At 44.3% G+C, this 27697-nt stretch overlaps 1 protein-coding gene across 1 annotated transcript; it reads right to left on the reverse strand.

Annotated features, from left to right (window-relative positions):
• Nucleotides 1-1756: 1756 nt before the first annotated feature.
• On the reverse strand, nucleotides 1757-25964 carry LOC115144685 (DNA-binding protein RFX7-like). The gene is given in 13 exon segments (XM_029685698.2): nucleotides 1757-6138; nucleotides 6141-6444; nucleotides 8142-9532; nucleotides 9535-9800; nucleotides 10052-10233; nucleotides 12173-12480; nucleotides 14614-14824; nucleotides 15696-15897; nucleotides 18641-18763; nucleotides 18959-18994; nucleotides 21033-21118; nucleotides 23300-23333; nucleotides 25507-25964. Coding segments are annotated over 13 exon segments (5439 nt in total). The 5' UTR covers nucleotides 25644-25964; the 3' UTR covers nucleotides 1757-3979.
• Between the last annotated feature and the right edge of the window lie 1733 nt (nucleotides 25965-27697).

The raw sequence follows: 27697 nt of genomic DNA on the forward strand, positions 1-27697 counted from the left end.
TAACGTAAAATCCGGTTATTTTTAAACAACTGCTTTTCTTTGGTGTGGAAATAAGGCTGGATCTCCGGGAAAGACAATCACGATTCGTTTTGTATCTAGATCTTAAGTTGACATCATCAAACTCCAGAAACCAAATCTATGCAACTATCTTCTTCGCAGCCTCTGTTGCCTTCAATGACATATTTAGCCATCGCCATACCATTTATATAACCAGGCGTCCCAAATGGCACCCTATGTAGTGCACTACTTTAGACCATGGCCCATAGCTAAATGGCACCCTATTCCCTATGTAGTGCACTACTTTTGGACCAGGGCCCTGATCAAAAGTAGTGCACTATAAAGGGAATAAGGTGATATTTGGGATGTGGACAATATTTTTTTCAAGCCTGTGAGAAACACACCATGGCCACTAAAACGTGTGTCTGCCTGTTCCGACACTACTGTCCATCTACAACTGATACTAAGTAAGGGCACACTCAGTGTGGGTTGTTTTATACAGTATGGATGCATTAAGTGACCCTGCAAATAAACAAAGGAACCATAAGAAATAGTATTGAAAACATGATCAGAGTTTAAACAGCTGCCTTGATATGAACAGTGAAGCTCTGGTTCTAGATCCAGAATCTGTTTGGTTCTAGAATCGCTTCTAGAATGTGCAGATTCTATGTACTACTATACTATTATATACAGTCTGTAAAGATGGTGTAAGGCCTTGGACTTATCAATAAGAAATAAGGCAGTCAAGTTTGTTGTTGCTTCCCTTCCTAGGAGTGACATATTGTTTCTTCCCCAGATAGACTACCAGCACTAGCAAATCATCTAATCTTCCTCCCATTTCCACATATGGAACGGTACAAGTAGCATAGGCTTTGAGATTTAAGATTTCACTGTGGGATAACGCTGTTCAGATATGAACCAGTACAATTGATTTGGTATAATGATAATGTATGATGAAGATAATGTCTTAAATTCAGCACCTGGTAGCTCCCGGATGGTTGCTACCCATTGAGTGTTTGGATATGGCAAGGCCATGTAATGCGCATGTCATTAAGTTGCCTAATAAGTCCAATATTGTATTTTTCGGGTTTGGATTCACTTTTGAAACACACTCTTCTAAAACAGGATACAACATCTCACAGAAAACATTTTTTTGGTGAAGTTAATTTTTGATTGTGTGATTGTGTGTGATAGTGTGTGATATGTGTGATTGTGTGTGTCAGAGTGTATTAAGTGATGTATTAGGTGATTTCAGAACATATTGCATTGTTGAATGAGTAGACAATTAAAATGTAAGATAAGGTTTAACTTTGTGGTATTCATCAAACCTTGAGAAATCTTATCCCTTTCAACAAGTCTGCCACTGAAATGCCTACGCGGGCCCTGGCCAAAAGGCGGGCCCTGGCCAAAAGCAGTGTACTATGTAGGCAATAAGCATCCATTCATTTTCAGATGCAGCCCATTGTCTCACGGGAATGCTTTAAAATACCATCTAATACTTGAAATGCTCTCATTTTTGATCTCATTGGAAGGTGAAATTAAGTGGTACTGTGAATCCGATAACAACAAAAAACAGTGCTATAAAGCAGCGTGTCAGTAGGAGAGGGTTAGGCTAACAGTGCTATAAAGCAGCGTGTCAGTAGGAGAGGGTTAGGCTAACAGTGCTATAAAGCAGCATGTCAGTAGGAGAGGGTTAGGCTAACAGTGCAGCATGTCAGTAAGAGGTTAGCTAACAGTGCTATAAAGCAGCGTAAGTGCTATAAAGCAGCATGTCAGTAGGAGAGGGTTAGGCTAACAGTGCTATAAAGCAGCGTGTCAGTAGGAGAGGGTTAGGCTAACAGTGCTATAAAGCAGCATGTCAGTAGGAGAGGGTTAGGCTAACAGTGCTATAAAGCAGCGTGTCAGTAGGAGAGGGTTAGGCTAACAGTGCTATAAAGCAGCATGTCAGTAGGAGAGGGTTAGGCTAACAGTGCTATAAAGCAGCATGTCAGTATGAGAGGGTTAGGCTAACAGTGCTATAAAGCAGCGTGTCAGTAGGAAGAGTTTGGCTGGCACTTTTCATTGGACAAATGGCCAAGAGTCCAGAAGTTTTTTCCCCAACAAACAGTAATAAATAAACAGGTATACAGAGCATTCGGAAAGTATTCAGACCCCTTGACCTTTTCCACATTACGTTACAGCCTTATTCTAAAATGGATTAAATAAAAAAATGTTCTCATCAATCTACACACAATACCTCATAATGACATCACAATACCTCATAATGACATCACAATACCTCATAATGACAAAGCGGAAACAGTTTTTTTTTTGTTGTTGCAAATTTATAAAAAATAAAAAACTGAAATACGTTATTTACATAAGTATTAAGACCCTTTGCTATGAGACTCGGAATTGAGCTCAGGTGCATCCTGTTTCCATTGATCATCCTTGAGATGTTTCTACAACTTGATTTGAGTCCACCTGTGGTAAATTCAATTGATTGGACATGTTTTGGAAAGGCACACACCTCTCTATATAAGGTCCCACAGTTCAAAGTGCGAGTCAGAGCAAAAACCAAGCCATTTAGGTATAAGGAATTGTCGGTAGAGCTCCGATACAGGATTGTGTCGAGGCACAGGATCTGGGGAAGCATACCAAAAAATGTCTGCGCATCCAAGGTCCCCAAGAACACAGGTCCCCATCATTCTTAAATGGAAGAAGTTTGGAACCACCAAGACTCTTCCTAGAGCTGGCCACCCGGCCAAACGGAGAAATCAGGGGAGAAGGGCCTTGGTCAGGGAGGTGACCAAGAACCCGATGGTCGCTCCGACAGAGCTCCAGAGTTTCTCTGTGGAGATGGGAGAACCTTCCAGAAGGACAACTTTCTCTGCAGCACTCCACCAATCAGGCCTTTATGGTAGAATGGCCAGACGGAAGCCACTCCACAGTAAAAGGCACATAACAGCCCGCTTGGAGTTTGCCAAAAGGCACCTAAAGGACGCAGACCATGAAAAATAAGATTCTATGGTCTGATGAAACCAAGATTGAACTCTTTGGCCTGAATGCCAAGCGTCATGTTTGGAGGAAACCTCCACCATCTCTACGGTGAAGCATGGTGGTGGCAGCATCATGCTGTTGGTCGTTTTTCAGAGGCAGCGACTGGGAGACTAGTCAGGATCGAGGGAAAGATGAACAGAGCAAAGTACAGAGATCCTTGATGAAAACCTGCTCCAGAGCGATCAGGACCTCAGACTGGGGCGAAGGTTCACCTTCCAATGGGACAACGACCCTAAGCACACAGCCAAGACAACGCAGGAGTGGCTTAGGGGACAAGTCTGTGAATGTCCTTGAGTGGCCCAGCCAGAGCTTGGACTTAAACCCGAGAGAACACCTCTGGAGAGACCTGAAAATAGCTGTGCCGCAACGATCCCCATCCAGCCTGACAGAGCTTGAGAGGATCTGCTGAGAAGAATGGGAGAAACTCCCCTAATACAGGTGTGCCATACTTGTAGTGTCATAACCAAGAAGACTCGAGGCTGTAATCGCTGCCAAAGGTACTTCAACAAAGTACTGAGTAAAGGGTCTGAATACTTATGTAAATGTAATATTTTGGTATTTGTCATTATGGGGTATTGTGATGTCATTATGGGGTATTGTGATGTCATTATGGGTTATTGTGTGTAAATTGATGGGGGGAACAATTGAGTCCATTTTAGAAAAATAATGTAACGTAACAAAATGTGTAAAAAGTGAAGGGGTCTGAATATTTTCCCAAATATACTGTATACAAATTACTCACAGTTCAAAACAAAAGACAACAAAACGAAAACCATAAATACTTATTTAAAAATACTGGTTTGCATTTGAAATGGCATCCTATTCCCTATATTTAGTGCACTTCATTTGACCAGGCCCTATGGGTCGCCCCTATGGACCCTGATGAAAAGTAGTGCACTATGTAGGGAATGAGCATCCATTTGGGATGCGTCCAATAACAACATTAGCCCAACATCTCTACGGTAGTAGGCTGGTCTTTGCTCTCTAGCCAGTCGAACGAGGAGTTCACAGTATCACTACATATCTGCTGAAACAGAGGATCGTTCTTCAGCTCTTCCAGTGTGGCGTCTTCGTACTGTTCTTGCTGCTGATTGGACGGATTGAACAGGAGGTTGGCGTCCAGTGTGTTCAGGTCAGTGATGCTGTTGGAAAGGTCGGAGGTCAACCTGATGTCATTGGTGAAGTCGGACACCACGGCAGCATTAAGCTCTGACGCCACCTGACCGACCAGTTGAGAGCTGGGGTTGAGGCCTTCAGCGTCAACGTTGAGGCCGTCATCACCTAACAGGTCTTTAACAGTGTTGTTGAAGTCTAGCTGTTGCTGGGCATCATCCTCCTGTTGCTGCTGGGTGGGGGTGGGCTGGAGGAGTACCTGGGACTGGGTCTGGAGAAGCTGGAGCTGGGGACTCTGGAGCAGTCTAGCCTGGGATTGGAGCTGGGTCTGGGTCTGGAGAAGCTGGAGCCCACCCTGGAGCTGGGGATGGGGACTCTGGAGCAGTCTAGTCTGGGATTGGAGCTGGGTCTGGGTCTGGAGAAGCTGGAGCCCACCCTGGAGCTGGGGATGTGGACTCTGGAGCAGTCTAGCCTGGGATTGGAGCTGGGTCTGGGTCTGGAGCTCTTGGAGGCCCTGGATCTGCTGGAGCTCCAGGTCCACATTCTCACCAGGACCTGTTTGTGCTTGGTTGTCTCCAGAGGAGAAGCTCACACCCCCCCCGCCTCCTCCAGCGCTGGTGAGGTAGCTCCCATGCTGCTGGAGGTCGAAGGAGGCAGGGCTGGAGCTGACGGTCTGCAGCTGAAGGTGGGATTGGTGGGTGTTACCTCCTCCCCTTCCGGTTGTGAAGCTCCCATTGGTGGCCTGGCTCTGAGACTGGGTCTCCAGCATCTGGGTGAGGTTCATGCGGGCAGTGTAGTTGGAGGGGAAGTTGTTGATGCCCAGGCCCCTGACTGTGTCGTCCACGCCAGAGTCCATCTTACTCAAGAGGACGTTGGTGATCTTATTGACGTTACTCTGGTTCTGTCCCTGGATGGCCTGCATCTCTACAGGAAGCAGCTCCATCTCCACAACGCTCTGCATCATGATGTTTAAGGGCACCGATTGGCTGCGCTGGGCCATGCTGTGGAGGTTACTGCCCACCGATTGGCTATTGGACAGGAAGCTGAGTATCTCGGAGGAGGTCATGGGGGAGCTGAAAGGGGAGACGACCAATTGAGTGGTTGTGCTAGTGCCGGGTGTTGTGCCGGTGCCGCTGAAGGTCCTCTGGCGGACGGCGGGGCTGACGCTACGGCAACGGAACGTCCCGCCCCCCGACGATGAGGCGCCGCCCTTGTTGTCTAAAGGAGCGGGCACAGCAAATCTCTCATCCTGTTTGGTTGGAGTGTTGGTGGGCGTGGTCGACACGCTGGTCATCTGCTGTTGCACCGGGGAGATGGGAGAGAAGTGTTCGCCATCCTGCAGTCTGGACTGAGACTGGAAAGACTGGCCACTGTGGCCCGGAACAGCGAAGGCGTGCGGCTTACGGAAATGGTCATCAACTAGATCCTGGTAACTAGGCAGGAGTCCACCAAGGCTGTGGTTAGAGATGGATAACCCGGAACCTGACCCTGCTCCGACTCCTCCAGTAGCTTCAGTACCACTACTGTTGTAGCGGTTGTTGATCCACTCCAGTTTAGCCTTATCAGGGTGAGTGGCCATGGGTCTCTGCATGGGCTTGATGGGACTGGAGGAGACAGACACCACAGAGGCATCGTGGTAACCCCCTGCCATGCTGGAGTTGATAGGGGTGAAGGCAAACGGGTTCCTGCACTCCACCGGGCTGGGCGGGATGCCGCTAGAACAGTTAGACAGAGCGCTTATAGGGGTGTGTCGGCCTCCTAGAGGCCCCTCCACGGGCGTGATAGGGGCCATGCTGTGATGGCAACAGGGGCTCTCTCTGGTCAGCCCGTGCCCACCGAGAGTCATCTCGGTGGGGGTCGGGGTTGGAGTTGGGGTGGGAGTCGGGGTGGGAGTCTGGATGGGGGTTGTGCTGCTATGGGCAGACTGGTAGAAAGAGGAACTATCCCCCTGGTGGTGAGTGTTGAGGATGGACCCCTGGGGGCCCCCGGCTGGCCCTGGAGAGAGATATTATCCACACAGCTACTGAACAACGGCTGGAGGCCCTTCAGCTTCATCTGTTCTTCCATCTGAACCAGTTCCTCCACTATGCTGTCCTGGGTCATATCGTCATCGTTAAAGGAGAAGTAGTCCATGGTGGAGCCGTGCTGGGAGGCTGAGGAGGCAAAGTCCACCATCTCCTGGTGAAGGCCAGATAACTGATCAGAGGAGTCTGAGGTCTGGGACATGATGTTTGGGAGTTGGTGTTGGTTCATGGTGGAGCCCAGGGCCTGCTGCTTGGTGTGGTCTGCTGGTATCTAGAATTTTAAAAAGCAGAATAGAACTTTATTGACCATCAGAGGAGGGACAACGTTTCATTGACATTACCCTACAAGGATTTTTTATTTATTTCACCTTTATTTAACCAGGTAAGCTAGTTGAGAACAAGTTCTCATTTACAACTGCGACCTGGCCAAGATAAAGCAAAGCAGTGCGACACAAACAACAACACAGAGTTACACATGGAATAAACAAAACATACAGGCAATAACGCAATAGGAAAAAAAAGTATATATACAAGTGTGTGTTCAAATGAGGTAGGCAAGAGGATGATTAAAAATGTTGCGTTACATTTGAATCGGTGTCCGGTGTTAAAATATTGTGGAATGACATAACTTTTCTAAACTCTTATCTATTTAAATACAATTAGCACTATACATAGACATAGAGGGGCCACACATATAAACTATGTTGGAATACTCATACTAACTGCACTAACCTAAGTAGTATTTGTGACATACATTGAGTATGTAGTATGCTTATTGGTCAAAGAGTGGATATAGTTAGTATGCCAAAAGTTCCAGGATGTCATATATTACATTCACCAAAATACAAAGTACACAAGCAGTGGACACTATTTCCGTGCTTTTAGGGCCCATAATGCAATTCTTCATCAAAATGGGCGTGGCTTCACAATGTTTTCAGATTTGAAGAAAATGGCGGAAAATATGCAGACTGACGAGAACGGATACAAATTCATTTGCTTTAAATAAGTTACCTTACACATTATGTGTAAGCTATGCTAGCCTTAAGATACGCATAGCATATCATTACAGTAGTATGTACCGGGTATGTTAGCTAGCTACCTAACGTTAGTTGGCTACTAAGGGTGTGTTCGTAAATTCAGGGTGCGTTAGTAAAATCAGAGCGTTGTCAGATTGTCCGTTTGTAAATTCGTTTTGCTCTCAGAGTGCACGCTGGACGCTCTGGCCGAAGAGTAGGGTTGATCCGAGTTTTCTGACCTCACAACAGGCAGTCAAGCACCCAAGCTAACTTTATAACGTTGGCTAGCATGCTAGCTTCTTCCAGACACAAATGAGAGAACACCTCTCTGACCATTTAACCCACCCTAGCAGAGCTGGTTAGGCTGTTTTCATGTTATCCAGAGCGTTGGTGACTGTAACTGTGCTGCTGGAAACAATTTCATTGAGCTTTTTTGCAAACGTTTAGTGACACCAGCCATATTCCACGGGTGTTGAGTGTTTGTAAATTTGCCAGTTATTCTACACTTTTGGCACACTCAGACGAGAGTGCTCTGAAATCGGAGTAGATATGTTACGGTTTTCTTCCTGGGAAGGAGAGGAGGACCAAAATGCAGCGTGGTTATGGTTGAAATCGGAGTAGATAGCCAGAGTTCATTTACAAACGCAACCTATTGACTTAATTGTTAAAGTCATTCTTAGCTTAGCGGTAGCTTAGTGGTGTAGTCATTGTGCGTTCTTAATGGACATCTTTAACGAAGTCGTAAAATGTCTAGCTAGTCATTTGTTATGCTAACAAGCTAGCAATAAGTTGCATAGCAACAGCATTAACTTCCGGTAGACCGGCGAACCGCTAGTACACTCAACTGAAAGGATAGTTTGTTTACAGTATACTAATAGTATATAATATGTAGTATATACGCATTAAGTATGTAGTACACAGTATGGGTATTCGAACACAGCTATAGACTCACATTCTGACTGAAGGTCTGTTTCTGCAGCTCTTCCGGGTGCCCCGCAGCTGACTCCTCCCACATTGTGCTCTTTATATCCCCCATCACAGAAACAGAGGCCTCAGATTGTTGCTGTGCTCCTACCGCCATCGCAGAGACAGAGGCCTCAGATTGTTGCTGTGCTCCAACCGCCATCGCAGAGACAGAGGCCTCAGATTGTTGCTGTGCTCCTACCGCCATCGCAGAGACAGAGGCCTCAGATTGTTGCTGTGCTCCAACCGCCATTGCAGAAACAGAGGCCTCAGATTGATGCTGTGCTCCTACCGCCATTGCAGAAACAGAGGCCTCAGATTGATGCTGTGCTCCTACCGCCATTGCAGAAACAGAGGCCTCAGATTGATGCTGTGCTCCTACCGCCATCGCAGAAACAGAGGCCTCAGATTGATGCTGTGCTCCAACCGCCATCGCAGAAACAGAGGCCTCAGATTGATGCTGCTGCTCAGACATTGTGGTGGTGGTGCTATCAGGGGCTGCAGTGCTGCTGGTGTGACTGCTAACAGTGCTTAGTGTTAGTCCTCGAGAGGACGGGTCTTCACGTTTCACTACCAGCAACGAGGAGACCTGTGGCTTCACACTGACGACAGCCTGCGAGGAAGAGAGGGAGGAGATGTCTGCGTTCGTGACAGGCGAGTCGGACAGCGCCAGGATCTTCGTGGGCACTAGGTGTTGTTTCACCGTCACTCGACAGGGGGCACTCTCAGGTCTGGCCGGAGTGCCAGGTCTAGCTGGAACCCATGGTTTGGGGTCAAAGGTCACACTCAAAGGCTGCTGGGAGATGAAGACGCGCTTCACAGGGATGACGTGGGAGGAATCCAGCCCGGGGCCGGCCCGCTTCCTGGGGCTCTTGACCCCGAACGAGGAGTCTTTAGGGGACAATAAGGTAACAGCCGACGAGCCATTGGACGAGGAGGACATTCCGCTGACGTTAGGAGTATTTTGATTGGCCGAGGGAGCAACGGTCAGATACAAAGGACTTTCTTGATGACAGGTGGTGGCGATGATGCTCTTATTGCTGTCCTGCTGAGGCCCCGCCCACTTGATCGCTGCATTGGTGACAGCAGCTGGAGGAGAAGTGGAGGAGAATGAGACGCTTTTGGTCCTAGCGGTCACTCTGTCAGGTCCTGGTGAGCATTTGACCATAAGCGAGGGTTCGCTGGCCGCTCGGTACTTGGTGGCTCTCTCTGGACCTTTGGCCCCACAGGGGGACTGCTTTATGGTGCTCCGTTTATCAGAGTTACAGCCCGGGTTATTATCAGTGATGATGGCCTCAGGGACCACTGTGGGAATAGGGGTGGAGGGTGGGGCGCCAGGCCATGCTGCAGGGGACTGGGGGGTGGCTGGGGCTGGGGGCCTCCCTGGCTCTGTCCCTGGACCTCCTCTAGGGCAGCGATGGTGGTAAAGGTGGTGGTGGTGGTGGTGGTGGTTCCCACCCCGGCCGAGGCTGGCCTGAGGACCATACTGTTACTGCTGGTACTGAGAGTGTTGCTAGGGGCCAGGGAGATGGCGGTCATCTTGACAACGTGGTGGGTCTTCATAGGGCTGTTTGTGATGAGCAGGGTGGGGGGCGAACGCAGGGTGATGGCCCCTGTGGCTGAGGGCTTGGGGAGGATCTGGGGGTACCTGTGGTTCCAGGAGATGGAAATAGATTAACACAAACTACAGATTTCGTGTTAATTAATGTCTATTAGACAGTGTCAATTTAACCAGCAGAACAATAACGCATTACCCTAAACCTTACCTTAACCCCTCTGAAACTATATCCAACTTAACCCTTGTTCCTGACCCTTAACCTTACTTAATTTGAACTCTATGCCTAACCTTAGGTTTTGGTTCTGACGGTATAGTTTATACTTCCTTATTCTGGTTGTTACCTGTGCCTGGCCAGGCGGTCGCCCACTGGGCTGGCTGAGATGTTTTGGGGAGTCTTCGGTGACTGCCTGTGGGTCAGAGACTGGGTGTGGGTGACCACCTGGAAGTTGACCGTTGGCAGGACCTTCCCCTCGGCGGATCCCACTGGGCTAGGGGAAGTCATCAGCTGTCTGCTCCTCTGGACCTGCAGGGGGGGGGGTGGGGGGACAACGGACACGGTGGTTCGAGTAGGGAATTATGACTATTAAACATTAAACACGAAAAATACTTCTAGGAAAAACACTTATCTGGTTTATTTCTGTGTCATTTTTTTGACTACGTAGTGTTTTTAACCTTTATTTAACGAGGCAAGTCGGTTAAAAACAAATGATTATTTACAATGACGACCTACACTGACCAAACCTGGACTAACCATTATCAATCTTGTCTGATCTGTGTGCGTACAGTTGAAGTCGGAAGTTTACATACACTTAGGTTGGAGTCATTAAAACTCGTTTTTCAACCACTCCACTAACTTCTTGTTAACAAACTATAGTTTTGGCAAGTTGGTTAGGACATCTACTTTGTGCATGACACAAGTCATTTTTACAACAATTGTTTACAGACAGATGATTTCACTTATAATTCACTGTATCTCAATTCCAGTGGGTCAGAAGTTTACATACACTAAGTTGACTGTGCCTTTAAACAGCTTGGAAATTCCAGAAAATTATGTCATGGCTTTAGAAGCTTCTGATAAGCTAATTGACATCATTTGAGTCAATTGGAGGTGTGCCTGTGGATGTATTTCAAGGACTACCTTCAAACTCAGTGCCTCTAAGCTTGACATCATGGGAAAATATAAAGAAATCAGCCAAGACCTCAGAAAAAAAAGTGTAGAACTCCACAAGTCTGGTTCATCCTTGGGAGCGATTTCCAAACGCCTGAAGGTACCACGTTGATCTGTACAAACAATAGTACGCAAGTATAAACACCATGGGACCACGCAGCCATCATACCGCTCAGGAAGGAGACGCGTTCTGTCTCCTAGAAATGAACGTACTTTGGTGCGAAAAGTGCAAATCAATCCCAGAACAACAGCAAAGGACCTTGTGAAGATGCTGGAGGAAACAGGTACAAAAGTATGTATAGCCACAGTAAAACGAGTCCTATATCGACATAACCTGAAAGGCCGCTCAGCAAGGAAGAAACTACTGCTCCAAAACCGCCATAAAAAAGCCAGACTACGGTTTGCAACTGCACATGGGGGGGGACAAAGATCGTACTTTTTGGAGAAATGTCCTCTGGTCTGATGAAATCAAATTTTTACTGTTTGGCCATAATTACCATCGTTATGTTTGGAGGAGAAAGGGGGATGCTTGCAAGGTGAAGAACACCATCCCAACCGTGAAGCACGGGGGTGGCAGCATCATGTTGTGGGGGTGCTTTGCTGCAGGAGGGACTGGTGCACTTCACAAAATAGATGGCATCATGTGGGAGGAAAATTATGTGGATATATTGAAGCAACATCTCAAGACATCAGTCAGGAAGTTAAAGCTTGGTCACAAATTGGTCTTCCAAATGGACAATGACCCCAAGCATACATCTAAAGTTGTGGCAAAATGGCTTAAGGGCAATAAAGTCAAGGTATTGGATGGCCATCACAAAGCCCTGACCTCAAACCTATAGAAAATTTGTGGGCAGAACTGAAAAAGCGCATGCGAGCAAGGAGGCCTACGAACCTGACTCAGTTACACCAGGTCTGTCAGGAGGAATGGGACAAAATTCACCCAACTTATGTGGGAAGCTTGTGGAAGGCAACTCGAAACATTTGTCCCAAGTTAAACAATTTATAGGCAATGCTACCAAATACTAATTGAGTGTATGTAAACTTCTGACCCACTGAGAATGTGATGAAAGAAATTAACGCTGAAATAAATCATTCTCTCTACAATTATTCTGACATTTCACATTCTCAAGTGGTGATGCTAACTGACCTAAAACGGGGAATTTTTACTAGGATTAAATGTCAGGAATTGTGAAAAACTGACTTTAAATGTATTTGGCTAAGGTGTATGTAAACTTCCGACTTCAACTGTGTGTGTGTCTGTGTCTGTGTATGTGTGTTAATAACCCCTTCTTACCGTGATGGGACTGGAGACAGCTGCCACCACTATACCAATGGTAGGTTGTGGTGAGAGCAGAGCAGGACTTCCACAGGGGATAGCTGGCCCTGGGGTGCTGGCCTCTGTCCTCCTGGCCTGGTTCTGTCCCTGGGCCTCTCCAGGCAGGGGGGACTGGAGCTTCTGCTCCTGCTGTTTCTTCTGGATCTTCCTCTGGAGCTGCTGCTTGGCGTCTACCGAGGGAGAGGCAAGCGTCTTCACCTGCGGCTGGAAGGACGAGGCCTCGGACGTGGGCACGAACGCAGAGGTTGGCGTGGGCGTCTTTAGACCTGGTGAGACATACAGATGAGAAGTAACCAATACTTTTCAGAGTCAACACACCTGAGAGTTTAAAACGGTTTTTGAATCTTCAGAACTAGCGTTAGACTCCGTCACCCAAAACATTACATCTTCAACTGGAGCTTGATACATGAGCAAGACAGTTGAGCCCCTGTTGACAGCTGAGCCCCCTGTTAACAGCTCAGTCCCCTGTTGGCAGCTGAGTCGCCTGTTGACAGCTGAGCCCCCTGTTGACAGCTGAGCCCCCTGTTGACAGCTGAGCCCCCTGTTGACAGGTGACAACCCTGTTGACAGGTGAGCCCCCTGTTGACAGCTGAGCCCCCTGTTGACAGCTGAGCCCCCTGTTGACAGCTGAGCCCCCTGTTAACAGCTGAGTCCCCTGTTGACAGGTGACAACCCTGTTGACAGGTGAGCCCCCTGTTGACAGCTGAGCCCCCTGTTGACAGCTGAGCCCCCTGTTGACAGCTGAGGCCCCTGTTAACAGCTAAGTCCCCTGTTGACAGTTGAGCCACATTGACTGCGGTCATCCTTGCCACCATCCCCATTAGCCATGCCTACCTGTACCTTCCATACCACCATCCCCATTAGCCATGCCTACCTGTACCTTCCATACCACCATCCCCATTAGCCATGCCTACCTTCCATACCACCATCCCCATTAGCCATGCCTACCTGTACCTCCCATACCACCATCCCCATTAGCCATGCCTACCTGTACCTCCCATACCACCATCCCCATTAGCCATGCCTACCTGTACCTTCCATACCACCATCCCCATTAGCCATGCCTACCTGTACCTCCCATACCACCATCCCCATTAGCCATGCCTACCTGTACCTTCCATACCACCATCCCCATTAGCCATGCCTACCTGTACCTTCCATACCACCATCCCCATTAGCCATGCCTACCTGTACCTCCCATACCACCATCCCCATTAGCCATGCCTACCTGTACCTTCCATACCACCATCCCCATTAGCCATGCCTACCTGTACCTTCCATACCACCATCCCCATTAGCCATGCCTACCTGTACCTTCCATACCACCATCCCCATTAGCCATGCCTACCTGTACCTTCCATACCACCATCCCCATTAGCCATGCCTACCTGTACCTTCCATACCACCATCCCCATTAGCCATGCCTACCTCCCATGCCACCATCCCCATTAGCCATGCCTACCTTCCATACCACCATCCCCATTAGGCATGCCTACCTCCCATACCACCATCCCCATTAGCCATGCCTACCTCCCATACTACCATCCCCATTAGCCATGCCTACCTCCCATACCACCATCCCCATTAGCCATGCCTACCTCCCATACCACCATCCCCATTAGCCATGCCTACCTCTCATACCACCATCCCCATTAGCCATGCCTACCTGTACCTTCCATACCACCATCCCCATTAGCCATGCCTACCTCCCATACCACCATCCCCATTAGCCATGCCTACCTTCCATACCACCATCCCCATTAGGCATGCCTACCTCCCATACCACCATCCCCATTAGCCATGCCTACCTGTACCTTCCATACCACCATCCCCATTAGTCATGCCTACCTGTACCTTCCATACCACCATCCCCATTAGCCATGCCTACCTGTACCTTCCATACCACCATCCCCATTAGCCATGCCTACCTTCCATACCACCATCCCCATTAGCCATGCCTACCTGTACCTTCCATACCACCATCCCCATTAGTCATGCCTACCTGTACCTTCCATACCACCATCCCCATTAGCCATGCCTACCTGTACCTCCCATACCACCATCCCCATTAGCCATGCCTACCTGTACCTTCCATACCACCATCCCCATTAGCCATGCCTACCTGTACCTTCCATACCACCATCCCCATTAGCCATGCCTACCTGTACCTTCCATACCACCATCCCCATTAGCCATGCCTACCTGTACCTTCCATACCACCATCCCCATTAGCCATGCCTACCTGTACCTTCCATACCACCATCCCCATTAGCCATGCCTACCTGTACCTTCCATACCACCATCCCCATTAGCCATGCCTACCTGTACCTTCCATACCATCATCCCCATTAGCCATGCCTACCTGTACCTTCCATACCATCCCCATTAGCCATGCCTACCTGTGGGAGCCCCAGTCATGACGGTGAGGGCAGCCATAGACTTGGTTCCTATGTAGTGACTGTTGAGCAGGAAGCGAGCCAGGTCCTCCACGGCATCAAACTGTCTGCTGAGGACCTTCTGAGCCCACTCACACACCAAGCCACAGGCCGCGGAGCGCATCTCATCCTCCGCACTGGGAGACTGGCCCGACGACGGCTCCATTAACTCACACTGGGGGGGAGATGAGGGAAGAGGGTTAGTACGGAAGAGGTCCTTCAGATCTGATATCCTGTCTGGAGTTAGGGTGGATCTACTTGGGTCAATTCCATTTAAATTCAGATCTAAACTGAAATTCCAATTTTCCTAAACTTGCTTTTCAATGAGATTTGGAATTAGAATTTCAGTTTACTTCCTGAATTGACTGAATTGAAATGGAACTGACCCCAACTCTGATGAAATGGAACTGACCCCAACCCTGATGAAATAGAACTGACCCCAACTCTGATGAAATGGAACTGACCACAACCCTGATGAAATGGAACTGACCCCAACTATATGATGAAATGGAACTGACCCCAACTCTGATGAAATGGAACTGACCCCAACTCTGATGAAATGGAACTGACCCCAACTCTGATGAAATGGAACTGACCCCAACTCTGATGAAATGGAACTGACCCCAACCCTGATGAAATGGAACTGACCCCAACCCTGATGAAATGGAACTGACCCCAACCCTGATGAAATGGAACTGACCCCAACTCTGATGAAATGGAACTGACCCCAACTCTGATGAAATGGAACTGACCCCAACTCTGATGAAATGGAACTGACCCCAACTCTGATGAAATGGAACTGACCCCAACTCTGATGAAATGGAACTGACCCCAACCCTGATGAAATGGAACTGACCCCAACCCTGATGAAATGGAACTGACCCCAACCCTGATGAAATGGAACTGACCCCAACCCTGATGAAATAGAACTGACCCCAACCCTGATGAAATGGAACTGACCCCAACCCTGAAATCTACATGTACTTGTTCTGAAATGATTATGGCCACTTCCGGGCAACAAAAAAAAAGCCATCATGTAAACTTACACCGTCATCTGATTTTTGTAAGTCCAAGTTGGGCAGAGAAGGCATGTGAACAAAAGCTTTCTTCCTCAGTCCACTATAACAGTATTTAGATTTGCCTCTCATGCCCAGGCGGCGAGCCTTCATGTTGGGAAACACGTTCTTCATGATCTTTCCAAAGTCTGCAGCACTCAGTGGGTGGTAGGCAAGACTGTCACAGTAGCTCCTGAAACACATTCACAACATGATAAACATGCATTATGACAATACAATCTGTAGTACAGGAGGCTGATGAGGCTCCCTTAATTAGGGAGGACGGGCTCGTGGTAATGGCTGGAGTGGAATCAGTGGAATGGTTCTAAATACATCAAACACATGGTTTCCATGGTTTCCATTGTTTCCAGGTGTTGGATGCCATTCCATTTGCTCCGTTACAGACATTATTATGAGTCGTCCTCCACTAATATGTACATGTATTATCACAATACTGTACATGTCATTTGTAGCCACTGTATTTCTGCCACTGCACTGCTGATGTGAAAAGGGCTTTATAAAATACATTTGATTGATCTGAACAGTTAACAGAAAGAAACACACTAAAGTTAGATGATTCTCTAGTGAATAATGTGTAAACAAATCCCCCTTTTTAACTACTAACTGCTACTATGAACAACTATTACTAACTACAGCTGCTACCTCTAACTACTACTATTAACATTAACTACTAGTAACTACTACTACTACAAACATTACCTACTACTAACTACTACTTCTGCTACCACTACTACTACTGCTGCTACTAACACTGCTACTGCTACTAACATTACCTACTACTAACTACTACTGCTGCTACAACTGCTAATATCGCTACTAATACTGCTGCTACTACTAACTACTACTGCTAATGCAACTGCTACTACTACTAATGCTACTGCTACTAATACTACTGCTAATGCAACTGCTACTACTGCTACTGCTACTACTGCTACTGCTACTAATACTACTACTACTGCTGCTAATCCTACTGCTACTACTACTACTGCTGCTAATGCTACTACTTCTACTACTACGGCTGCTACTAATACTACCACTGCTGCTACCGCTACTAATACTACTACTACTGCTACTAATACTACTACTGCTGCTACCTCTACTACTACTGATGCTACTAATGCTGCTACTACGACTACTAATGCTACTAATGCTACTGCTACTACTACTAAGCTACTGCTACTAATGCTACTGCTACTAATGCTACTACTAGTACTGCTAATGCTACTGCTGCTACTACTGCTAATGCTACTACTACTGCTAATTCTACTACTTCTACTGCTGCTACCGCTACTACTACTACTACTGCTACTAATACAACTACTGCTGCTACCGCTACTACTACTGCTGCTACTACTGCTGCTACTAATGCTACTACTACTACTATTATTACTACTACTACAGCTGATACTGCTACTACTACCGCTACTGCTGCTACTACTACTACTACTAATGCTACTGCTACTAATACTGCTACTACTGCTACTAATACTACTGCTGCTAATGCTACTACTACTGCTGCTACTAATACTGCAACTAATACTACTTCTGCTGCTACTACTAATGCTAGTGCTACTACGACTACTGCTGCTACTACTACTAATACTGCTGCTACTACAACTACTACTACTACAACCACTACTACTGCAAGTACTGCTACTACTACTACTAACACAACCACTGCAAGTACTACTACTACTACTGCTACTAATGCTGCTGCTACTACAACTACTACTGCTACTACTACTACTACTACCACTACCACAACTACTACGACTACTACTAGTACTACTACCGCTGCTACTACTACTATCACTACTACTACTACTACCACTACTACTACTACTACTAGTACTACTACCGCTGCTACTACTACTACTACTACTACTACTACTACTGCTACTGCTACTACTACTGCTACTCCTACTGCCGCTACTAATACCACTACTACTACTACTACTACTACTAATACCACTACTACTACTACTACTACTACTACCGCTACTAATACCACTACTACTGCTACTACTACTACTACTACTGCAACTACTACTGCCGCTACTAATACCACTACTACTAATACTAGTACTACTACTAATACTAGTACTACTAATACTGCTGCTACTGCTACTACTACCAATACTAGTACTACTACCGCTACTACTACTTCTGCAGCTGCTACTACTACTACCGCTACTACTACTACTGCTACTACTACCGCTACTACTACTACCGCTACTATTACTACTACTACCGCTACTATTACTACTACTACCACTACTACTAATACTAGTACTACTACTAATACTACTAATACTGCTGCTACTGCTACTACTACCAATACTAGTACTACTACTACTACTACCGCTGATACTACTACTACCGCTACTACTACTGCTACTGCCGCTACTACTACTACTACCACTACTACTACTAATACTAATACTAGTACTACTAATACTGCTGCTACTGCTACTACTACCGCTGCTACTACTACGACCGCTACTACTACTACTGCAGCTGCTACTACTACTACCGCTACTACTACTACTAATACTAGTACTACTGCAGCTGCTACTACTACTACTACCGCTACTACTACTACCGCTACTACTACTACCGCTACTACTACTACTACTACCACTACTACTAATACTAGTACTACTACTAATACTAGTACTACTACCGCTACTACTACTACTGCTAATACTCCACTCAAGGGCTGCTTTCCTAGACACAGTTTAAACCTAGTCTAGAAAGCACTTTCAATGGAAATTCTGTACTGAGAACGTAAGTAGGGTTTCAAAATTCCCGTAAATTCCCATTTCCAGAAATCCTAGTTGGAGTATTCAGGATGACCTGCTTATTGTCTTTTGACTCCAGGAATCTTTTTAACCCTATGTACAGGTCATACTCACTTGTATTCGTCGTACACCTCTTGCTTTGGCAGTGATGTCTCAGGGTGCTCCTCTAGGTGATTGCGGATCCAGTTGAAAGCGTACATCTGCTGTGTTCGGCTGGACGACATGCCACTCTGGTCACTGAAACGGTTTCAAGTTACAACAACACAAACCGGTTAGTGGCGAAACAATATTCAAAACTGATATTTTTTCTTGTGATGTGTTTGACCAGATAAGGCCATGTGTAAAAATGTTTTTTTTTTTTTTTTTTTTTTAAACAGTCTCCGATTTTATTTTGATTTCTTGCAATAAATAGTGTGTGTGTAATGTAGTAACCATAGTCCAGGAGTGGAGGCTCTCTGATTCTCAGTCCTAGTGAAGTTGCAGTGTTGAAGGGTTGCGGTGACGGGTAGACAGACAAGAGATTAAAAAAATAAAAAATAAATACAATTAAGGACATAGAAAACAGGGTATAATAGCAAATCAATCATTATACTAGTATCGCTTCATTAATGATACAAATAAACAATTATATTAACGGACATTAGCATAAGATCACAAGACCCGAGAACGAAGTGGTGAATTTTGATGCAAAAGGAATTGTAGACACTTTCTTTTCAAATGCACCGAAATATGAATACAGCCTGTGATGGAAAAAAAACAGCTGAGGTAAAAAATTATATTATCAGGTCACAAAAAAAAATGTAATCAAAGACAAATTGAAAGCCGTCGCGAGCACCACAATCAACACAGCAATAATAATAATAATAATATAGGTTACAAACGACAATGAGATACAGAATAAGTATTCACACCCCTTTGGCTTTTTCCACATTTTGTTGTGTTACAGCCTGAATTTAAAATGGATACCATTTAGATTTTGTGTCATTGGCCGACACACAATACCCCACAATGTGAAAGTGGAATTACCTTTTTTAGATATTTGTTTTTTTACAAATTAATTAAAAATGAAAAGCTGAAAATGTCTTGAGTCAACAAGTATTCAATCCCGTTGTTATGGCCAACCTAAATAAGTTCAGGAGTAAACATTTGTTTTAACAAGTCACATAAGTTGCATGGACTTTTGAATGACTACCTCATCTTTGTACCCCACACATACAATTATCTGAAAGGTCCTTCAGTCGAACAGTGAAAACACAGATTCAACCACAAAGACTTTGGAGGTTATCCAATGCTTCGCAAAGAAGGGTATCTATTGGTAGATGGGTAAAAATGTAAAAAGCAAACATTGAACATCCCTTTGAGGATGGTGAAGTTACTAATTACACTTTGGATGGTGTATCAATACACCCAGTTACTACAAAGATACAGGCATCCTTCCTAACTCAGTTGCCAGAGAGGAAGGAAACCACTCAGGGATTTCACCATGAGGCCAATGGTGATTTTAAAACAGTTAGAGTTTAATGGCTGTGATAGGAGAAAACTGAGGACGGATCAACAACATTGTAGTTACTCCACAATAATAACCTAAATGACAGAGTTAAATGAAGGAAGCCTGGTCACAATACAAATATTCCAAAACATGCATCCTGTTTGCAATAAGGCACTAAAGTAAAACTGCAAAAAATATGGCAAAGAAATTAACTTTATGTCCTGAATACAAAGCGTTATGTTTGGGGCAAATCCAACACAACACATCACTGAGTATCACTCTTCATATTTTCAAGCATGGTGGTGGCTGCATCATGTTATGGGTATGCTTTTCATCGTAAAGGACTAGGGAGGTTTTTAGGATAACAATACATGGAATAGACAGGCACAGGCAAAATCCCAGAGGAAAACCTGGTTCAGTCTGGGAGGCAAATTCACCTTTAAGCAGGACAATAACCTAAAACACAAGGCCAAATATATACTGGAGTTCGTTACCGAGACGACATTGAATGTTCCTGAGTGGCCGAGTTACAGTTATGACTAAAATTGTCTTGAAATTCTATGTCAAGACTTGAAAATTGCTGACTAGCAATGATCAACAACTTGACAAGAGCTTGAATTTGTTGTTGTTTTTAAGAATAATGTGCAAATATTGTACACTCTCGGTGTGCAAAGCTATATAGACTTACCCAGAAAAATTCACAGCTGTAATTGCTGCCTAACGTTCTTCTACAAAGAATTCACTCAGAGGTGTGAATTTAGATATTTCTGTATTTCATTTTCAATAAATGTGTTTTCACTGTCATTATGAGGTATTGTGTTATAGGTGGGTGAGAAAGAAAAAAAATGTTTTAATCCATTTTGAATTCAAGCTGCAACACAACAAATCTGGAATAAATCCCGGGGTTATGAATAATTTCTGAAGGCCACTGTATCTGTCGCTTGATGTAATATTTGATGTATTTTGAATTGTTAAATCAAATACAACTAAATCAGAGAAAAAGGGGGAAGACGTTACCTTTTATCAATGCCATTGTTGGGACCAGAAGGCAACTTAAGGTAGAGGTAGAGTTTCTCGATGTCTGTAAACTTCTCAACATCTTGCTGTAAAATGTACAGAGCGAGGTATAAGATAGAGAGGGGAAACAAAACATGTTTTGATGGGACAGACATAGTATATCTCTGTGACCATGGGAACCATGGAATCTGCTTCTCTGTCACTGCCAGTTAGTTTACCTACCTTAGTTGAATGTACCTGATTGTAGCCAAGTCGCTCTGGATAAGAGTGCTTCCTAATGACTCAAATGTAATGTAAATGTAGCCTAGATATTATGATAATCAACAACAACAAAAACACTACGCATGTTGTATATAGAGATGCTGTCAGCGGGCACACTGACAACACGTCTTTGATTTCCACATCACAACAGACTCCACCCTAGCTCCTTTTCAATTGGCTTCTAAGAATGGAATTCATCTCACCTCTTCCTCTTCTATTTGCCTCTTTGTTGCTAGGGGAACCCATACTTATAAACGAGGTGAGAGTTGTCAGCCAATCAGCGGAGAATAAAAAAAAACAATTTACTCCACCACTACCAGCATGCCATGTGCTTGTTAGCTTCTGCCTGCCTCTGTCTTTTCTAACAGTATAGGCTAGCTATAGTCTGCTTTCATTCTGTTATGATTGACACAAGTAGGTCTAACCTTACATATTAATTGGGTCCTCCTTATATGAGTTAGGTTTATTACCAGGGTCGTGTTCGTTATATAAGGCACAAAAAGGAAGAGAACGGACTGAAACAGGGAGGAACTGGACATGATAGAGTCAAATTACCCATTAAACCCAGGGGTCAAACATGATAGAGTCAAATTACCCACTAAACCCAGGGGTCAAACATGATAGAGTCAAATTACCCATTAAACCCAGGGGTCAAACAAAGAAATGGTTCCAATAGTTTTTTCCAGCCTTAATTTTTCCCATAGAGGATTTTAGAAACACTTAAAATAAGGGCCGTGTTTCATGTAGGCTTACTCTTACGTGACGTTTTGATAACCTTGTAAATTTCTCTAGGAAAAGGTGATTTTTATCAATATATTTTCCTGTATTTACCCCCCACAAAAAACGAATTAGCTGATAAAGTGGCTATGATAAAGAACTACAAATGCCATGATGATCTGGACGAGACAGGTGAATCGAGGCAAAGGTAAGAATCTCTGGATGAACTATATTAGCTAAATTTAGTAATTAATAAATTGTCTAAACTCCCTTACATTGACAATTCTGTGAACTGTTGTGCAAGTTTTAAATTGACACAACACCTGTTAGCAAAGATGTCAGCTAGAGATGACGTGCAGGAGCTTGCAGGGATTTGTAGTCTTGATGCTAATTTGCATTTTCAAATCTGAGAGTAAATAGAACTGAATATATTGATAAAAGTTACCTTGTCCTAGATAGATTTAAATGTTTATCAAAACGTCATGCCAGGGTAAGCCTTCACAAACACGGCCCTTATTTTAAGTGTTTCTAAAAATCCGCTATGGGAAAAATGAATGGTGGAAAAACGATTGGAACCATTTCCCTGTTTGACCGCTAGGCATTATGGTTATTATGACGCACTTCCACTGTGGGGTTCTATAAGGTCCAAAAAGAACAATTGTTTTTAAATTCCTTCTTTCTTTTTTTTTTTACGCTACAGTATGCCATAATGAACACAACCCATGTTTAGACTGCATGACGACATCAGTCTAGCGCTAAAACAGACAGAGATAGGAGGGTGAACAGACACTCTGCCATGCTCTCAATGTTGACACAGACAAGGTAGCTACATCGTAATAAAGCCAGTGATCCCTTCAGGGTTGGGGTCAATTCCATTTCAATTCCAGTGAATCCAGAAAGTAAACAAAATTCCAAATTCCAAATTGTCCTTATTGAAAAGCATTGAAGAGAATTGGAATTTCAGTGTACTTTCTGAATTGGAATTTAAACGGAATTGACCCCAACCCTGGATAGCTTATAAGGCTTATGAAGCCTTATAAGCTATGAAGGTTCATACATGCTTATACCTAGTTATAAAGCATTATACCCACAGCATTTAAATAAAGTGTTACTGAAAGACAGCCGTTGCCCTAGTAATATCTGAGACATATTCTTCACAAACACATGAGGAAGTCAAAGCGATTGCTAAAAATTGGTGCACACCGCTACACGGGCACCTTTAACTAAAAGCTGAACTGTTGTTTTTCACGCTGCATCAAAGCCGATATATTAATAACAACTCTACTCACCAATATGTTGTCCACTTTTGATTGTACAGATTTGCTACAATGAGAGAGAGAGAAAGAGAGAGAGGATGGGAGATATTTACAGGGGAACAAGACAGCAGCATAACATGTTCTCAAAAGTCCTCAATCTCACAGAACAAAATGTTGTATGCATCTCAAATTGACCTCTTTCTCCCATGGCCTACCTACAACCTATGCACCTGTGTTGAACTGATAGGTGCTAGGGCTGGGCGGTATAACATTGTTTACAATATCCCGCTATTGATGCACAGACCGGTTTGGGTTAACTGTATTTGAATGTTTTGGTTTGTTAAATGTCATATGCCATGTGTAACATATATATATATATATATATATATATATATTTTTTTTTACACCGTTACCTGAGTCATCCCTCTCGGTTCTCTCTCTCTATCCATGCCGCCTTCCACACAAACCTAGCCCCGCCCCCCGCCACTTAAGCAGCGCATTTGTTGTTGCTTGACCACGAGACACTTGCCTTCAATCTGCATGTTCAATGCAGCACATGCAACAATGTTGATGGCAACGATGCTGCTTCCACTATACTTCTTAATATAAATCCACCAGTGTTCTATAATTACACTATTAGTTTGTGTTTCTTACATCTGCAAACGGCTAGCTTGTCTTTTCTTAGCAAGTTTTAGGTAAATCGTGTTAGCCGCTAATCGTTAGTTAGCTGGCTAGCTAGCTAATAAAATATACTGAGTCAGAGCAAACGTAGCTAGCCTGATACCAGTGATGGTGTAGGCCTAAAATCAGCATGTTGCTTGTGCAACAGTATCTTTTAAAACAAAGAGGAATAGGCAAAGCATGAATATATTGGCTACATGATGAAACATTTAATGTAGCCAAAGATTATAGGGTCCCCTAGGAAACACTGACCAACACTTTGATTCCTGCCCTGTAACAATAACTCCTCCCTGGCATTTTCATTCATTGTCATGTCAAATGCTGTATTCAAAGTGCCCACTATAATTTATATCTATATTTTACCCCCTTTTTCTCTGCAATTTCGTGATATCTAATTGGTAGTTACAGTCTTGCCCCTTCTATGAAACTCCCATTCAGACTTGGGAGAGTCAAAGGTAGATAGCCATGTGTTGTCCGAAACGCGACCCTGCCAAGCCGCACTGCTTCTTGACACACTTCCCCCTTAACCCAGAAGCCAGCCGCACCAATGTGTCAGAAATGGATGGAAATACAGAAAATTATTTGGGGTTGAAGTTGAATTGAACAGTATAAACCAAACAGAATGGAGAAAAACCCCATTGAAATCACTTAGAATGTATGTGATGTCACACTAGGATCACTCACTACTCATAAAGAATAATTCAAACTTTTTATTATTAAAAAAAAAACATAAAATACCATCATACTGTCAAAAATATTAAACATACCTTGATATGATATTTTGGGCATATCGCCCAGCCTAACAGGTGCAATGTGGTGAATATTCCACCTTGGTCGATTTATATCATATCAAATCCTTTCAGATCTCCACAATGCAGTGCATTTGGATCTAGGAATGTTATTTTTTTTTTGACAGGTCTCATTACCAAGAATATGGAACAGTACATGTTATACACAAACACTGTATTCAATGGCATTATGGATCATTTGTGTCAGGGACCTACCTTTGGCTGACTAATCATATTTGCGGATGTATACCTGTTATTGATAATAGACGAGTGTCAGTACATAGGACTCAGGTGTCATTGGGCCTTCTTTGGCTATGCATACATAATTATAACTATGTAGCTAACTGTCATGATGTAGCTAGCAGGCTACATAGCTTGTGTAGTTAAAGAGCAATACATGTTTCTATATGTCTGGTAAATTGTCTAGCAAGCTCGGCTAACTAGCTAGCAGCAATTATTTCACAGCCAGCCCCAGCAACAAGGACAGAAAACCAATATTAGCTAGCTAGCGAACCTAAACTCAATTCATATTCTACTACTAGCTAACGTTAGCTACTTAAATACACACCACTGTAGTTAGCTATTAGCTAGCTACATATTGATTAGCAAACGAATCGAAGACCTAAACGAGAAGGCGTGAGTTAAGGTAGGAGACAGGCGAGACCCCGAGCTGTCATCATTTTGTAGCTGTGCAGCACCGTAGCTAATTTATAAACTAGTCAAGTGGAGTGAGTGTGCATTGACCATTGAACGCATTAATATATATCTTACCAAATTGAATTCTTTATTTTGTACTGCAACGCATTGGCCTCGGGGCCCTGTAGTCCTGGTACTAACGTTGGAAGAGAGCCCAATCCCGAGTTGGGCTTCAGCTGACCAGGTTGTTGTTGATCATCATCATCGGCCATCACGATGATATTCTCGTTGAGCGGAGGTGGGTTGGTCGGGGTCTAACAAATAGGCCTCATCCTGTTTATACCTTGATATAACGTTGGTTCCCCGGCTGTGGTAGTGCATGCATGACGCCAGAGCCGAGTACCCACCGTTTGATGATGAGGATCGTATGAGCTAGGTCAACCTACTGTATCGACGATAGACCATGACGGTTAAGACTATGACTTGTCTGCACTTGACATTTTATAAAAGAAAACAAACGGCATGCGGGAATACAAAAAGCATTATTTCGCAGAGAGAGGCTGGGCACTGCTGCAAACAGCGAGCACGCCTGCTGCAGGCTACGGAAGGCAATGCTGCTTGCAGGCTGTAGATGCGCACGCGCAATCACATTGATGGAATGTAAATGAAGCTGCAACATCAGTTTTGATACATTAGATTCATGTTTCTATATCAAATTGATGATAATAACAACAACAACAGTGTAATAGCAGTGTAGCAACAGTGTAACAGCAGTATATTAGTAACTAACATAAACGCTATTTACAGTATTTGAATAGTCAGCTCCAGTTGAGACCGATAACTTACGAAAAATAAACTGCTCAAGCAGTTTCCGAAATGGTTTCATAATATAATGAATATCATTTATTGAATGTAAAAACAATGTAAGTTATTCTTGCAAAAAATATAATACATTTTCACTGTAATTCATCATGTATCACACTGTGACTAGATAGTCAGTACATACAGAACATTCGGGAAAAGTATTCAGACCGCTTGACTTTTTCCAAAACGTTGTTACCTTACATCCTTATTATAAAATGTATTACAGTAAATGTGTTCCTCATCAATCTACCCACAATACCCCATAATGACTAAGCAAAAACAGGTTTTTAGACATTTTTGCAAATGTATTAAAAATAAAAAACAGATACGTTATTTACATAAGTATTAAGACCCTTTGCTATGAGACTCGGAATTGAGCTCAGGTGCATCCTGTTTCCATTGATCATCCTTGAGATGTTTCTACAACTTGATTGGAGTCCACCTGTGGTAAATTCAATTGATTGGACATGATTTGGAAAGGCACACACTTGTCTATATAAGGTCCAACTGTTGACAGTGCATGTCAGAGCAAAAACTAAGCCATGAGGTCGAAGGAATTATCCATAGAGCTCTGAGACATAATTGTGTAGAGGTATAGATCTGGGGAAGGGTACCAAAACATTTCTGCAGCATTGAAGGTCCCCAAGAACACCGTTGCCTCCATCATTCTTAAGTAAAAGAACTTTGGAACCACCAAGACTCTTCCTAGAGCTGGCTGCCCGGCCAAACGGAGAGAAGGGCCACCAAGAACCCGATGGTCACTCTGACAGAGCTCCAGAGTTCCTCTGTGGAGATGGGGGAACCTTCCAGAACTCCACCAATCAGGCCTTTATGGTAGAGTGGCCAGACGGAAGCCACTCCTCAGTAAAAGGCACATGACAACCAGCTTGGAGTTTGCCAAAAGGCACCTAAAGACTCTCAGACCATGAGAAACAAGATTCTCTGGTCTGATGAAACCAAGAGTGAATTTTTTGGCCTGAATGCCAAGCGTCACATCTGGAGGAAACCTGTCACCACACTACGGTGAAGCATGGTGGTGGTAGAATTTTTCAAGGCAGGGACTTGGTATACTAGACAAGATTGAGGGAAAGATTAATGGATTTTTTTATTTTTTTATGATTTAACTAGGCAAGTCAGTTAAGAACAAATTCTTATTTTCAATGACAGCCTAGGAACAATGGCCTTGTTCAAGGGCAGAACGACAGATTTGTACCTTGTCAGCTCGTGGATTTGAACTTGCAACCTTCTGGTTACTAGTCCAACACTCTAACCACTAGGCTACCCTGCCACCCCCTGTGCCAAGCTTGTAGTGTCATAATCGCTGCCAAAGGTGCTTCAACAAAGTACTGAGTAAAGGGTCTGAATACTTATGTGAAGTATAAAAATATATATATAATATCTAAAAACCTGTTTTTGCTTTGTCATGTGTTATTGTGTGTATGTTGATGAGGGAAATAAACAA

The sequence above is a fragment of the Oncorhynchus nerka genome, linkage group LG17 (assembly GCF_034236695.1).
Source record: "Oncorhynchus nerka isolate Pitt River linkage group LG17, Oner_Uvic_2.0, whole genome shotgun sequence".
In the NCBI taxonomy this organism is placed as follows: Eukaryota; Metazoa; Chordata; class Actinopteri; order Salmoniformes; family Salmonidae; genus Oncorhynchus; species Oncorhynchus nerka.